Source organism: Centruroides vittatus, unplaced genomic scaffold (assembly GCF_030686945.1).
Source record: "Centruroides vittatus isolate TY-2023 unplaced genomic scaffold, ASM3068694v2 contig_790, whole genome shotgun sequence".
Classification (NCBI taxonomy): domain Eukaryota; kingdom Metazoa; phylum Arthropoda; class Arachnida; order Scorpiones; family Buthidae; genus Centruroides; species Centruroides vittatus.
In genome coordinates this window covers 1,117,507-1,131,863 of record NW_027122510.1, presented here as the reverse complement: position 1 = coordinate 1,131,863, position 14,357 = coordinate 1,117,507, and the positions used below count along the sequence as shown (strand labels likewise).

The 14,357-nt window shown below is 25.4% G+C and overlaps 1 protein-coding gene across 5 annotated transcripts in view; it reads left to right on the top strand.

The window, feature by feature from the left end:
- The window catches only part of LOC136981749 (glutamate receptor 1-like), a 156,799-nt gene that overhangs the window by 127,676 nt on the left and 14,766 nt on the right, over positions 1-14,357 (top strand). For all 5 annotated transcript variants that reach the window (XR_010881767.1, XM_067278112.1, XM_067278114.1 and 2 more), the window contains exons 5-9: positions 7,960-8,124; positions 9,611-9,811; positions 10,856-10,963; positions 11,145-11,255; positions 11,331-11,537. Coding sequence is in view for 4 of the 5 variants with exons in the window: in XM_067278112.1 (XP_067134213.1) it covers positions 7,960-8,124; positions 9,611-9,811; positions 10,856-10,963; positions 11,145-11,255; positions 11,331-11,537 (792 nt within the window). In the remaining variant the exon portion in view is untranslated. The remainder of the gene's footprint in view (positions 1-7,959; positions 8,125-9,610; positions 9,812-10,855; positions 10,964-11,144; positions 11,256-11,330; positions 11,538-14,357) is intronic.

Genomic DNA, 14,357 nt, shown 5'->3' with positions numbered 1-14,357 from the left:
CCAAAATTGTGTTTCTTTCTAATCGAATCACCGCACAATACATACAAATTCCAGGAATTCATTATCAGTCACTGATTAAACATGTAACTTTCTATCTATATTTTACCATGTAATATCATCAGATAAGAACAATTGTTTATTCTGTGAATAATTCACTAACCTAATAAAGATTTATACAAGCGTATCTTAATCTACACAGCTATATCCTTTCACTAACAAAGCTATTCGTGTGTTTGTAATGCTACCCACTACAATTATTAACGTTGTTGTTTATGTTTATTCTATAAATTTTATTCAATTAAATTATTTTGTATTCTAAATATTTTGATATTTTCTAGTGTTAAACTTTCCGATATTGATTTTGTATCGCTTCCTGGAAAGTGATCATCGAGTCGAGTGCTATCGTTATCATTCATAATCAAGTAGAGATGAATAATGCATTATATTGACTTAATGATACTAATTTCAATAATTACTTCATTGGTAATCGATTCTGATAACAATATTAGTATCACGTAATCAATATATGATCAATATCACTAGTAATAAAGTAATATTGCGTGTACCTTGTTCTTGTGGTAGAAGATATAGTTCAAATTGTTTCCTTAGGCAAACCTCTTACATTAATGAAATTAACCATTTATAATTAAAAAGAATTCATCTATAAACTGAAATAAGGTGCTTAACCACATCATGTTCATCATCATCAGCTTGTTATCATCTTTATCTTTATGCAACGTTATTAAAGATTGCTTATAATCGGTGTATGATCACCACTATCATCTTTTTCTTATTTTACTTCGACTTGCATGCGACTTTAGTAAAGATTGCACACAATTAATATAATACATTTGACAGTAAGTTACATCATCATCATCTGCTCCTTCCTCTTTTTCTAACTATATGCGGTTTTCTGTATATAATTAACTCCTGTAATAGCATAATTCATTGTGATTATTTCCTAACTATCTCTCCTACAATAACAAAGCTAAGACTTTATAACTGAAAACAATATCTCAAAATCATTTTTTTTATCATCATCATCTTGTTCGATAATGTAAATAGATTTTATGCTTAATCTATTCTTAGCAGCGTGTTTTTGAATGGATTTTCCTGTATATAATAGCAAACTTTAATCTTATCACCCCAACTAATTATCTAAGATTGCAAATAATATTTTATCTCATCATCGTCATTCTCTTCCTTTTCCTCATCCTACTCTATTTCTTCCTTTTCCTCATCCTACTCCACCTCTTTCTCCTCCTCCTCTTCGTCATCCTACTTCATCCCTTTCTTCTCCTATTTCTTTTTTACCTCTTTCTTCTACTGCTCCTACGTCTCGTGTGTCTTCTTATCATCATTATCATCTTTTTACTAAAAGCAGATTTTGTTAGTTAACGTATATATAATTGATTCAAACTAGCAAATCTCTAATCGTTATACTTTTCTATGGGTCTATTTCAGACAACATTATATGATGATGATGATGATTTCTGCTTCCATTTACTTTCTCTGATAATCTTTGCTCCTCTTTATCCTTCTCCCTCAACATCAATAAAGCTATAAACTTATAACTTTTAACTGGCAACGAAGAGAATAATTTAATATTCATTTATGCTTTCAACATCTACATCGAATTTAACGAAATTTTCGGCAATTTTAAACATTATTTTTTTCTTTCTTATCGCAAATTAAATCCATCGAAAACTTTTCCAAAAACGATTTTGCATTTTAAACACATTACAGACAAACACAATTACCACCAACGATATTAAAACTACTTAATTTACTTTACAAACTAAGCATTTAAATTGATTTATCTCCAGATATTACGTTATTAAGAACCAATTTTAAATTTATAATTTTTCTAACGTACAGAAAGAATTTTTAAAGTATTTTAGGCCAATAAATAATAATAAAATGGCGTAAAGTTAACTTGATCAAAAGCAAGGCAAAAGAATGCTCTACACTTGAAAATTTATGCTTTAAATTAGTGCTTATATGTATAAATTATTTCTAAAAATACATAAAAAGAATGTACTAAGCTGTTCGAAAATATAGGAAAAAAAATATGTAAATTATCCAAAAAAATCAATTTAACAAGTTAGACAAGATTTCAAATTTTCCAATTTAAGCACTAATTCAAAGTGTTAAAGCACTAATTTAAAATTTGTTTATTTTCTTAAAAACAAAAAAAATCTACTAAATTTTTAGAAAGATAAACAACAACAAAATATATATAAAACCTCAAAATTTAAACGTCATACTCACGTATGATGTTTAAATTTTCATTAAAAACTTCATCAGATACACACCCAGTGTCCAAGTGGATAAAAACAGTGTACACTTCTAGTTGGTCGTGGGTTCGCGCCTCGTCGTAAGGGCCAACTTCCCATAGGCATCCCCGTGTGTCGCATACGCAAACAGTCTCTCGTATTTTTAAATTTAAGGAGTGACACGTTATACTATGGGCAAAGAGGAGGCCTCATACCAATCTTGAAAAATGTACGAAATCAACACTATACATGACTCCCCCTAATTCAAATTTGTCCGGGCTCCATAAAGCCCGGACGCTACTGAATTTAAGCTTTGTTTGTTAAATTACGGCAACGCATCACTTGGACCATCTGCCTAGGGGTTGCCTTCCGGGAAATCTTTTTAAAGGTAAAGGTAACTGACCCCTATTCAGGCATTAAAGACGTGGAGAAAACCCGGTAAGCTCCACGTGGCCAACCCGTCCTGGCGAGGCGAGGAGGCAAACTCACGACCGAATTTCCAGTGTTCAGAGGATGGAACCGATTAGCCACTAATGGGCCTTGAATTTAAGCCTTAATTTTATGCCTATACATTTCCTTTAAAAATCCCTAGATAGAGCTTATTATGTATTTTAGAAAGATAAATAATAATATTATTTATTCAAATTTTAAAATAAAATAAATTTAACAAGAGCCAAAACGTCGTGTAAAATCTCCTGGCTCTAAACTTGTATAAAGAAGTCACGTCCATTCGTGAATTTATCTTGAAAATTGTTATTTGTCATCCATCATAATTTTGTAAAATATACTTTTTTTCTCTATTATTACTTTTTCAAAAATTCTTTTGCTAGAATATAATGAATGTCAGTTCAAAAGTCATGTTATATTGTGTATTGTGACAAATATGCTAGAAGCATTTTCGAATAACAATTTCGAAAGGATGAATTTATAGCACAGCATCTTTGAGTAGGTTAGGAATTTCTTACATAGCTTTTATTCTAAAAATAATAAAAATATTGACTCAATTTGCTTAAAAACATGCTCAAAAGTTATTAGTAACGATGGCCTGAAGTGTAAATTAAAACTATACATCCTTGCGGGGTCCGAACTCATGCCCTTCTGTTTAAAATTTATTTTGTATACTAGTACTTTCTATATATTAACAGGACTTATTATACTGGAAATTGTGGATGCAGATATTTAGTCTTACAGATCAAAAATAATGTTCTTTATTTAGTTCACCTGAACACATACACTTTAAACATGTGTTTCGGACTTGTTCGTCCCTCCTCTGGAGGGCCTTTAAACGACACTTTCTACAATTAACAATAACTAATGTGTTTTTAACTAATTTTAGTTATAATTGTACTAAAAAATGTTTTTATTGTTAATTGTAGAAAGTGTCGTTTAAAGGCCTGCTGAGGAGGGACGAACAAGTCCGAAACACATGTTTAAAGTGTATGTGTTCAGGTGAACTAAATAAAGAACATTATTTTTGATCTGTAAGACTAAATATCTGCATCCACAATTTCCAGTATAATAAGTCCTGTTAATATATAGAAAGTACTAGTATACAAAATAAATTTTAAATAGAGTTAAAAAGGACACAAAGGCATAATAATTAATCATGCCCTTCTGGTTCGGTTTGATGGGAGACGACAGCGCAACACGAGGGGGGGCAACTTTCTATAGGAAAATAGCTACTAAATAGGTGTTAGAAAATCTGGAAACTTCACATGGCTTGCCCGTTGGCGAGGAGCGAACCCACGACCAGGGTTCTAGTCTCCAACGAACCAACTACCAGGTGTCCAGTAAGCCCTCTCGGGTGGACTTTCTATGGGAGACTTACCCTTATTTAGATGTCAGGAAAGCCGTAAAATCCACGCGATCAATCTGTTGGTCAGGTGCAAACGCACGACTAGTGTTTTGCGCTGTTAGCCACTAAGCCAGTGGTCGACCCCAAACCATTCTTTAATGGGTTTAATGCTAAACAGTTAAGCTATATGAATATGTCTATTCTGTATTTCTGTATTTTAACGAAACTCCCAAATGCTAAATATAATAATATATATATATATGCGTATATGTATGTAAAGAACGTGGGTTCGACCCCATCTTTGGATTCGAACCCACGACTTTTCTAATGCCGTGGTTTCAACCCCATCTTGGAATTTTTTAAGATTGTTTTTCTTCTGATAAATATATAGTTTTAACATTAAAATATATACTTTATTATTCATGTTATATATATAACATATTTACCATAATGCATATTAATACTGATTATGTGCAGCTGCATTATTAAGGTGCTAAAAAGTTACTTAAAGAATATATCATTCCAGAATTTACATACAATTATTGAAATAATTATGAGTTATATCAAGTACTATAATATTATATTATATTTATAATATATTAACAAACATATAAATGGTTAAAATTAAATTTAAATTAATTAATTTTTTTACATCATTAACACAAAGAGTGTAGGTTATTCACCTCCACCCTCATAAATACGTGGTGTAATGATTTGTTAATGTAATACATTAATAAAGCACGTGTAGGACATGAATCACAAATTGGATTCATGAAAATTTTATTAACGTCTCTTTCAAGGAATAAAAAGAGCTTTAAAATTCTTTAAAATGTAGAATTAATAATTGAGTTTATGTGGAATAATAAAATTTTAATAATATTAAAACTTGAAGCATTTATTTGTCAGAAACTGAATATTTTGGAATATATTAGGTTAATTTAAAATAGCGAGTTGTTTAGAATATTTTAGAACATAGGTACGAACCCATGTTCAAAAATATTCTAAACAATTCTTAAATTCAAATACGAATATATTTGAATTTAAGAAGTTTAAAAGTAATTCGGTATCCGAACCAAGGGTTCGGATACCGAATTACTTTTAAACTGAATTTTTTGAAGTACTAAATATATTTAAAGCATTGAGTTTTTTTAAACATTTTCGAACGTGGGTTCGGATTGCATATTTTGATCCGAACCCACGACCAGATAAAATTTGTTTTAAACTGTAAATTTATTGAAATATTAAATTTATTTGGAACTGAAATTATAATTGGAACGTAATATTGAACTAGTTTGAAAGTTAATTTTTGGAATATATTGAATTTAAAACAGTAAATATACGGTGTACAACGGTAAATTTTTGGAATTAATTTGTTTACAAGAGTTAAAGTCAGGAAACATGGTATTTGTTTAAAGAAATTATTGAAAGCTTCAAATTTATTTGAATCAACAGGTCTATTTAAAGAATTAACTTATTGAATAGAGATTTTTAAGCTTGGGATTTATTTAAATCAATATATTCATTTGACACAGAGATTTAAATAAAGCGATAGAGAAAGCATTGAATTTATTTGAAAGTTTATAATAATTGTAAACTTCAATCCAATGCCAGATTCTATGGCATATCATAAATTGCAACACAATTATAATTCGTCACATTACACGCATCAACGAATTGTTAATGGATCAGAGAATGAATTGAGTTATCTACAATAATCATGGATCGTTTTCCAAAAACACTATTTTAAAAATATTAAATTTATTGTCATTTTATAAAGTTTACGATTGTTGTAAATTTAAAGATTTTACAAAAAAAAAAAAAAAAAATCGTACGTTTATAGAATGCGTTACTATAAATAAATGTATCGTAACGTAATAACGTTTTGATGCTTTGTAAAGCAATGACGTATTGAGGCACCGTAAAGTAATGATGTATTGAGGCACCGTAAAGTAATGACGTATTGAGGCACCGTAAAGTAACGACGTACTAATGCATCGTAACGGATAATGCAGAGAAGGTAACATGACATTTTAGATGCGTTATAATACTTTCTCTTGACATTGATAAACATATAATTTGAAGTCAATAACCGTAGCAAATAACAAACTGGAGATATTCAGAATTAATCAATGAAGCGAAGACATTCACAGTAATTACAAGAGACATTTAATTCCTTTCATGCAACTTTATTAAGCAACTATCAATCGAAACGACTCTTAATAAACTCTCTTCATAACGAATTATAAATATTTAAATAACGAATAAAATTTCTGTATACTGTTTGATTTACACTAAACTCCATTACTTTCTGTATAACTACGTCACGTGTACAATTCTCATTCATATTATAATTAATTAATTTCGAATTATTCATCGTGTAATATATTACTCGGGGATTATTGGTCAGACACACATTCAAATTTGCATAAAACTTAATAACTCTTCGAGTTTTAAATGATTATTCTTACAGCAATTCAATTTATTTCTATAGTATTGGATTTTTCGATCCGCAATTTTTTGAATCATTAAATTTATTTTAAAAAATTAATTTTTTTCGAATACTAGTTTGTTTAGATCGGCGAATTTTTAGAATGTTGGTTTTATTTAGAAGAATAAATGCAAAATAATCAATTGTTAATATTTAAACACAATTCTCACAGTGAAGAAAAGTGAAGAAAGCATCAAATTTTTGTTACTTTTCTAAACATTTTATGCAATAATATAATGCAATACATTATTATTAAACTTATTTAATTTATTGCACTAGCAATTCTTGAACATTATAGTAATTTATTTGCCAAACAAATTAGTTGTAATGGAAAATTGCATAGAAATCCCAGAACGTGATAATCTGTACTCATTTCATGACACGTATTATATAACTTAATCCTCGAAGACCTATCAGGATATAGGATACAACAATTTGGGATTTTCGTGCAATTTGTGTAACAAGTAATACGTCCTGTAAATGATTTCAGTTAATGATGTGAAGCCAGAGAAAAAAAAATTGATGCGACGTTTTTCAATGATATTTATATTATGCGAAATTTCATTTGTTTAATGGAATTTATTTTCAGGTTATATATATATTATTTTATTGAAAATTTATTTTAGGTAATGCTTAAAATAGCTTCGATAATGATTATTCACTAATTATAATAATTATTATTTTTAAATTGTGATTAACTTACGTGATACTGAAAGATGTATATCGATTTTTGTCGTGTTAGGGGGTTAAAAATTTTTTTAGAATAATTATTATTCCAGGGTAAATGATCGTTATAATCAAAATTTACTATAAATAAGCATCTCATTATGTCTTAATATTCGTTACAACCAAGACTGAATTATTTCTAGAATATAAAAGTAAATAATTTATAGAATAATTGTCAGAATACAAAGCTGAATAGTCGCAGATTAATTGTCAGAATACAAAGCTGAATAGTCGCAGAATAATTGCCAGAATAAAAAACTGGATAGTGAATAGAATAAGTGTGAGTAGTCAGAATTACGACTGAATATTTATCAGGATCAATGTTCGAATATTTAATGGCATCAAAGACTGAATATTTATTAAAATCAAAGACCGAACAGTTACCAGAACCAAAGACTGAATAAATCATCAGTAGCAAAACTGAATAGAAAAAAAAAAAATTAGGAATAAGTAACCATTAGAATCAATGATAAATAATTATATGTATTAAAAATTATATTCATTCTTTTTAAACAAAAAATCAAATATTCTTTAAGATTTCCAACATACGATAAACAGAAAGAAATACGCAAGATTCGAACAGAAATAGTTTTAATTAATTAAAATAAGTAAATTCGAAATAGTATTATTATTTCTCGAACTTCATTAATTTTGCATTATTTTTCATTGTATAGATTATGGACGAATATTGGAATAGCCAAGTATTAGAATTCGGTGCAATCAACGTTACAGGATTTAGAATTTTACAACCCAATAGTGTGGAATTTCGTAATTATCTAAGTGCTTGGAAACAGTTAGATTCTAAAAGATGGCCAGGGGCAGGAACTAGATATATATCGGTATGTAATGTTAAATATATTCATTTATATAAGTGAATAAATTAAATTATATACACTAACTAAGATTTAATGTAGTATATTCGTATGTAAAATTAATGAATTTCGTAGTAAAGTTAACGTAGATTTGTATATTTGCGCTCTATTTAATCATAATTTCGAAAAAATGTGTATAATTATCTAAAAATTAAGATAAAATATTTAAAACTTTAAAAAAAAAACTTAACGATATTTAACTTTATCCAAGAGATCAACACGATTATCTAAGAGATTTGCATAATTTGCGACCGTATAATTAGAATATATTCCCTAGATTAAAAATTACTAAAATAGTTTTAGTTTTAGAAATTTATAATGTTTAAAATTACTAAAAATATTTTTTAATGTTTATTTTTAATACAGTTTAAACTTTTTGTTAAAAAATTGTCGCTAAATTTAAATCTCGAAAGGAAAAAAAAAATAAAATAAAATAAAGTAATTGTAATTGAAATTAAATTGAGATTAAATTGAAATTGACAATTTATTATTGTTGTCATTTTAATGTCAATTAGACAATCAACTTTAAATTCCAATTAAATAAGTTAATTTAAAGATAATAAAAGATAATACTCCATAACATGTCAATTTTAATTTAATTGTAATTAAAATTATATATTTTATTTAATATTATTTTCTTTACATTAATTTAAACGCATATATTAAGTATATTACATTTTAGTTTCAATTAAATATAATTGTCAATTAATCTTTTAATTGAATATTCAATAAACATAACATATAAAAAATGTGTTTAAAATTTACAGTATATTTTTAAATGATTTTATTACAATTAAGTTCATACGCTTCCTTTTAATGTAATACATGTTCAGAATTAAATCAAAATTCATTAAATAACAATTACATTTAATTGAGATTAAAATTATTCTCCATATCACTTAAATTGGAATGAAATAAAAAGAACAAAAGCAAAAGAACTTTAATCACAATTAAATTGAAATTGATAATTTATTATTATTTTTAAATTGATTTATTTAATTACGTTTTAAATTTGATTGTGTAATTGACATTAATAATAACAAAAATTTAATACGTTTCTCAATGTAATTGTAATTAAAATTATTCTTTTTTATTTAATGTTATTTTCATTACGCAATTTTGAATGTAAGTGTTATTAAGTATATATTTTTCTAATCTCAATTAAATACAATTGTCATTTATTCAATTTAAACTGAATATTGAATAAGTACGACACCAAAGAAAAGCGTATAAGCTTTAATTTAATTTTTATAATGCACTTTTTTTGGCATATGAGAGACTCAATTAAGGGTAATTGAGTAAAAGTGTAAGAATATGAGTATAAGAATAGCATGTAAACTTTAATTTTTAAAGTAATTTTACAAGAATATTGGCTATATATGTATATATTTTTTTATTTATGAGGACGAAGGGATATCTTATTTTTCTAAGAAAACAATATTTAATAATGTAGGCCGATTCAGCATTAATGTACGATACTACTAAAGTGATACTAGATGCATATAGTAGATTATTAAAGAGGAAACCAGATATTTTCCGTAATAATTTCCGTCGAGGTGAAGTTTACAATAATGGTACAAAAGGTTTAGATTGCAGAAAAATGCCAGTTATTACATGGGAACACGGGGAGAAGATAATTAAATATTTAAGAAAAGTAAGTAAGTTTTAAACTTATTCCTTTACTATCCATAATAATTCACATTAGTTCAAATTAAATTCTAATAAAATAAATTTATATCAGGAAAAAATATATTCTTATCTATAAATCTCATATAATAAAAGTTAAACTCAATTATAATTAAATAAGTGAAAGTGCTACGAAGGTAAAGAAAGGGGGAAAAAGTCATTTTTATAGGTTTCTGAACGAAAAAATAATAATATAAAAAACAGGAATTAATTATTTACGGTTAGTTCGTTAAAGTAGAAAAATATATTAAAGAGTTTGTATTAAACAAAACATAAAAGTTAAGTCACTTTTAATGGCTTACATTTATTAACTTGTATGGGTTTTAATTAAAATTTGCTTTTGATGTCTCTTTCCATCGTGTGAATTTGTTAGTTCAACCAAAATAAAATCTTGTTGTTAATACATAAAGTAATTACAATGTTTAAGATATTTCCTTTAAAACAGTTGTAATCTATAAATAAATAATGAGTTGTAAATTAAAGTTTAAAAAAATGAAAATTATTTTGTTTAACTTTGATTTGGTAAAAAACTATATAAAAATAAATAAATCAAAATGATTTTTAAACGTTTGAATAAATTTAGTTTAAATTTTCGAAATGGATTTGTTAAAACATTTAAAATTTGTCTTTTTCACATTCAACGTGATTTTAATTGTTATTAAATGTGAAATCGACGATTTATTTAATTACAATTAGGTTTTCGAAATTGAAACTTATTTTAAGACAATTTAGTTAATTACAATTAACATTTTTAACTTCATTTTTTAATCGTATTTAATGATTTAAAAAACGGGGGGAAATCATAACAGTTTATTTAATTGTAATTAGCAAATTTAAATTAAAATAGCTTTTAATTTTATTATCTAAAAAATTGAGTTTATAAATAAAAGACAGACCTAATTTTTATAAAATGAAATTAATTTATGAATGAAATAGTAAAAAGTATTTTGTGTTTATAACATTTTATGGTATTTTTAATGCAGTTTTTTAAAAATATTATTTTAAATTATAGACTGATATAACTGGATTAACAGGAAACATTACTTTTGACGATTTTGGGTACAGAAGGAATTTCTCAATCGATGTGGTGGAAATGACTATCAACAATGAAATGGTGAAGGTGAGTGGCACCAGATGGCGCTCTAAGTCAAACACCCTTTTCAGAATAATTGAAACAAGTATATTAATTTTTAAAATGATTCATAATTACTTTCTTAATTTTAATATATAATTAATTTGTATTTAAAATTTTAAAAATAAAATAAAATAATAATTGCAATAATATTTAAATGATTCTTTAGGTTGCTCATTGGTCTGATAAATCTGGCTTGCTGATGAACCCTCCAAAATATCGTCGAGTTCCTCAAAATACTGGATTCGAAAATAAAACTTATACAGTTACAAGTATTCTTGTGCGTTTTTTCTTTATTATTTCTTATTATTTTTTTTTGTAAAAAAGTATGTAAAAAGTAATTACTTTTGTGTAGGAGGAACCATACCTGATGCAAAAAAGATCAGAAAACGGCGATGGGAATGAAGAGTTCGAAGGTTATTGCAAAGATTTAGCTGATCTGATAGCTGAAAACATGAAAATTAATTATACCATGAGGCTTGTAAATGACTCAAAATATGGAGGACAAGATCCTAGATCTACAGCTGGATGGAATGGAATGGTTGGAGAATTAATAAGAGAAGTAAGTAACCTGAGAAATTTATGATGATGCTTCCTTGTTTATTTCTACCTTTATCTTAGGAAATTAATAAATTTTAAATACAATAAACTGCGAGTAGTTGAAAATTAATTCTAGTTATTAGAATATTGATTAGTTAATAATTAATTTAATTTTATAACGAAAGTTTTTAAAATAAAAATTTAAAAGATAGAATTTGTTGAATTTCTATGTTAATTGTTTATTTTTTAAATATACTTTGAATTAATTTGTATTATTTTTTAACTTCTTTGATTTAAGACTACTTTTATTTATATCGCCCATTAAAAGGGAGGGAATATTTAAAATTTCTTAATAAAATGTCAAAATATATCTAAGTATAAATAATTTATTTTTTAATTTTATTTTCTTCACTTTAAATTAATACTCGTTTCATAAATTTTATAAGTATGGAGAAAGACGTCCAAAAGTCAATTAGCCATTAACTAACCTGCTGTCTTATTTAGTTTATTACTTACAAACATTACAAAAATTGTTTAAAATAAAATTATTCTTGTTCAATACACAAATTACAATATTTTAACAAACTCACAAGTATAGCTTAACACAAAAACAAAACAAAATTAACTCACTTTTGTGCCATACTTTACATCCTATATGAAGAAAATAAAGTAAGATATATTAAGTAATTTATAATTACTTACTAATATATATATTTATATACAATTTTTAAAATAAATTATAAATAAATCTGATATCCCAAATTATTAATTAATTAATAACATTATATAAGCTAATTAAAAATTGTTTCCATAATTTTAAAATTTATAATAATTTAATTTTTAAAATATTTATTTCAATGTATTTTAAATTTAAAAAAAACCCTTATATTGAAATAAAATTATATATGAAAAAATGCAATTTACAACTTTAAATATAATTAAAAATAAAATACAATTGTATTTTTTAAATATTAAAACACAATTTACAAAAAGAAAATTATGTCTATTTTTTTTTTAATTTTTGTTTCTGTTTAATTATAAGAAACAAACATTAATAAAATATTTTTTCTTACTTTTGTACATAACAATTTAACTTAGAATTTCCATTAATTGCAAACGATTCTGCAAAAAAAAACAAAGAAATAAATCTAAAAAAATATGTAATATATAAAATACTTTTTCAGATAAAAAACTTTTTAATAGCATTTTTCCAAAAAAAAATCTTATCGTAAGAAAGAAAAAATTAAAGAGAAATAAAGATAAAAATCATCTACATGGAGTAATTATATTCTGTACCGATTAAAGTAATTTGATCTTGCAGAACTAACATTGTACGTTGAACTAACATGTTGTACTAATGATGACAAGCATCGCATTACATACGAAAAGGCTCGAAAACATAAAAAAAAAACAAGTCAAGATATTAAATTTCAGGTCCACTTTTCTAAAATGCCTTTAAACAGAATGAAAAATGATCCTATCTTCATCATCTAAAGTCACTTTAAATGTCAACAAAATAATAATAAAAAAGTTATATTTTTAAATTTAGAATTATTTTATATAACATTACAATTTGTTTATTTTATATATATATATATATATATATATATATATATATAATCATAATATATATATATATTATAATTATATTGTAATATATATATATTATTTGTATATATATATATTGTAATATATATATATATACAAATAATCATAATATATATATATATATATATATATTATGATTATTTAAACTTCATTTTACTTCCTATAAAAATGTAATTATATAAATAAGAAAGAAAATAGAATTATTTATCTATTTATTTATTATTTTAATATTAAAAGAAATAAATTACTTCTGAAAGGTTTTATTTTATCACAAATATTATTATTACTTTTTTAAAGAAAAATTTGTCAAAGGTTATTACTTTCATAAATTCAACATTTTCTTTTATGTAATTTAATTTCTGGTGGTGTATCACATGTAGAAGGGGTGTAGTCAATACTTAAGTGGTGACGGCACAAATGATCAAATGATTAATCCAATCAAATGAATATAATTCTAGATTTTCTAGAATTAGGAATTCAAATATTTTACATCAATTTTTTTGGATTTATATATATATATATATCCTAAGAAATATTTTTATTGATTCGAAAAGACGTACAAAACCCATAAGCTGATTTACAACAATGTGTCAAGAATGATCACTCGACTCGAACACGATACAAACTCAACAATATAGGTTTTGTAATAAATCATTCAGTACTTTTTATATAAAAAGTCAGCAGAATGCAAGCTTTTTATTACTTTACAAATAACGGTGTATATATAAAGCAATATTTTATATTTAGAAAGTGCAAAATTATATTGTAAATTCTGTCACGTCTAATGTATAAATAATTTATACGTTGTTAGGTGTTGTTGCTGTTTTCTGTTTTTTAATATGAATAATAATTAATTTTATTCAAGTAATTTTTTTTACCTTCACTGTTATAATTGAACGGTTGCATCTTGAAGCACCACCAGAAGACATCTGGAAGAAGAATCATCTGTTGATTTATTGCTTAAGTTTTATCATCTTTATTGTGTTTTTATGTATGCGACTATAAACAGTGTATTTTTAATATATTAATGAAGTTATGGAGCGAACGTAAAGGCTTTTTTTTAATTATAGAAGAATCCTGCTTGCCAATAATTAAGAAAAGCTGGCATTTCTTTATAATTCAGAGCATTTACAATAATTTTCTGATAAACGTGTATATTTAATATAACAAAAATTTATTATGTTTATGTGACAGAAAAAATATTCGATATCGAAATAATTTAATTTGATTTTTT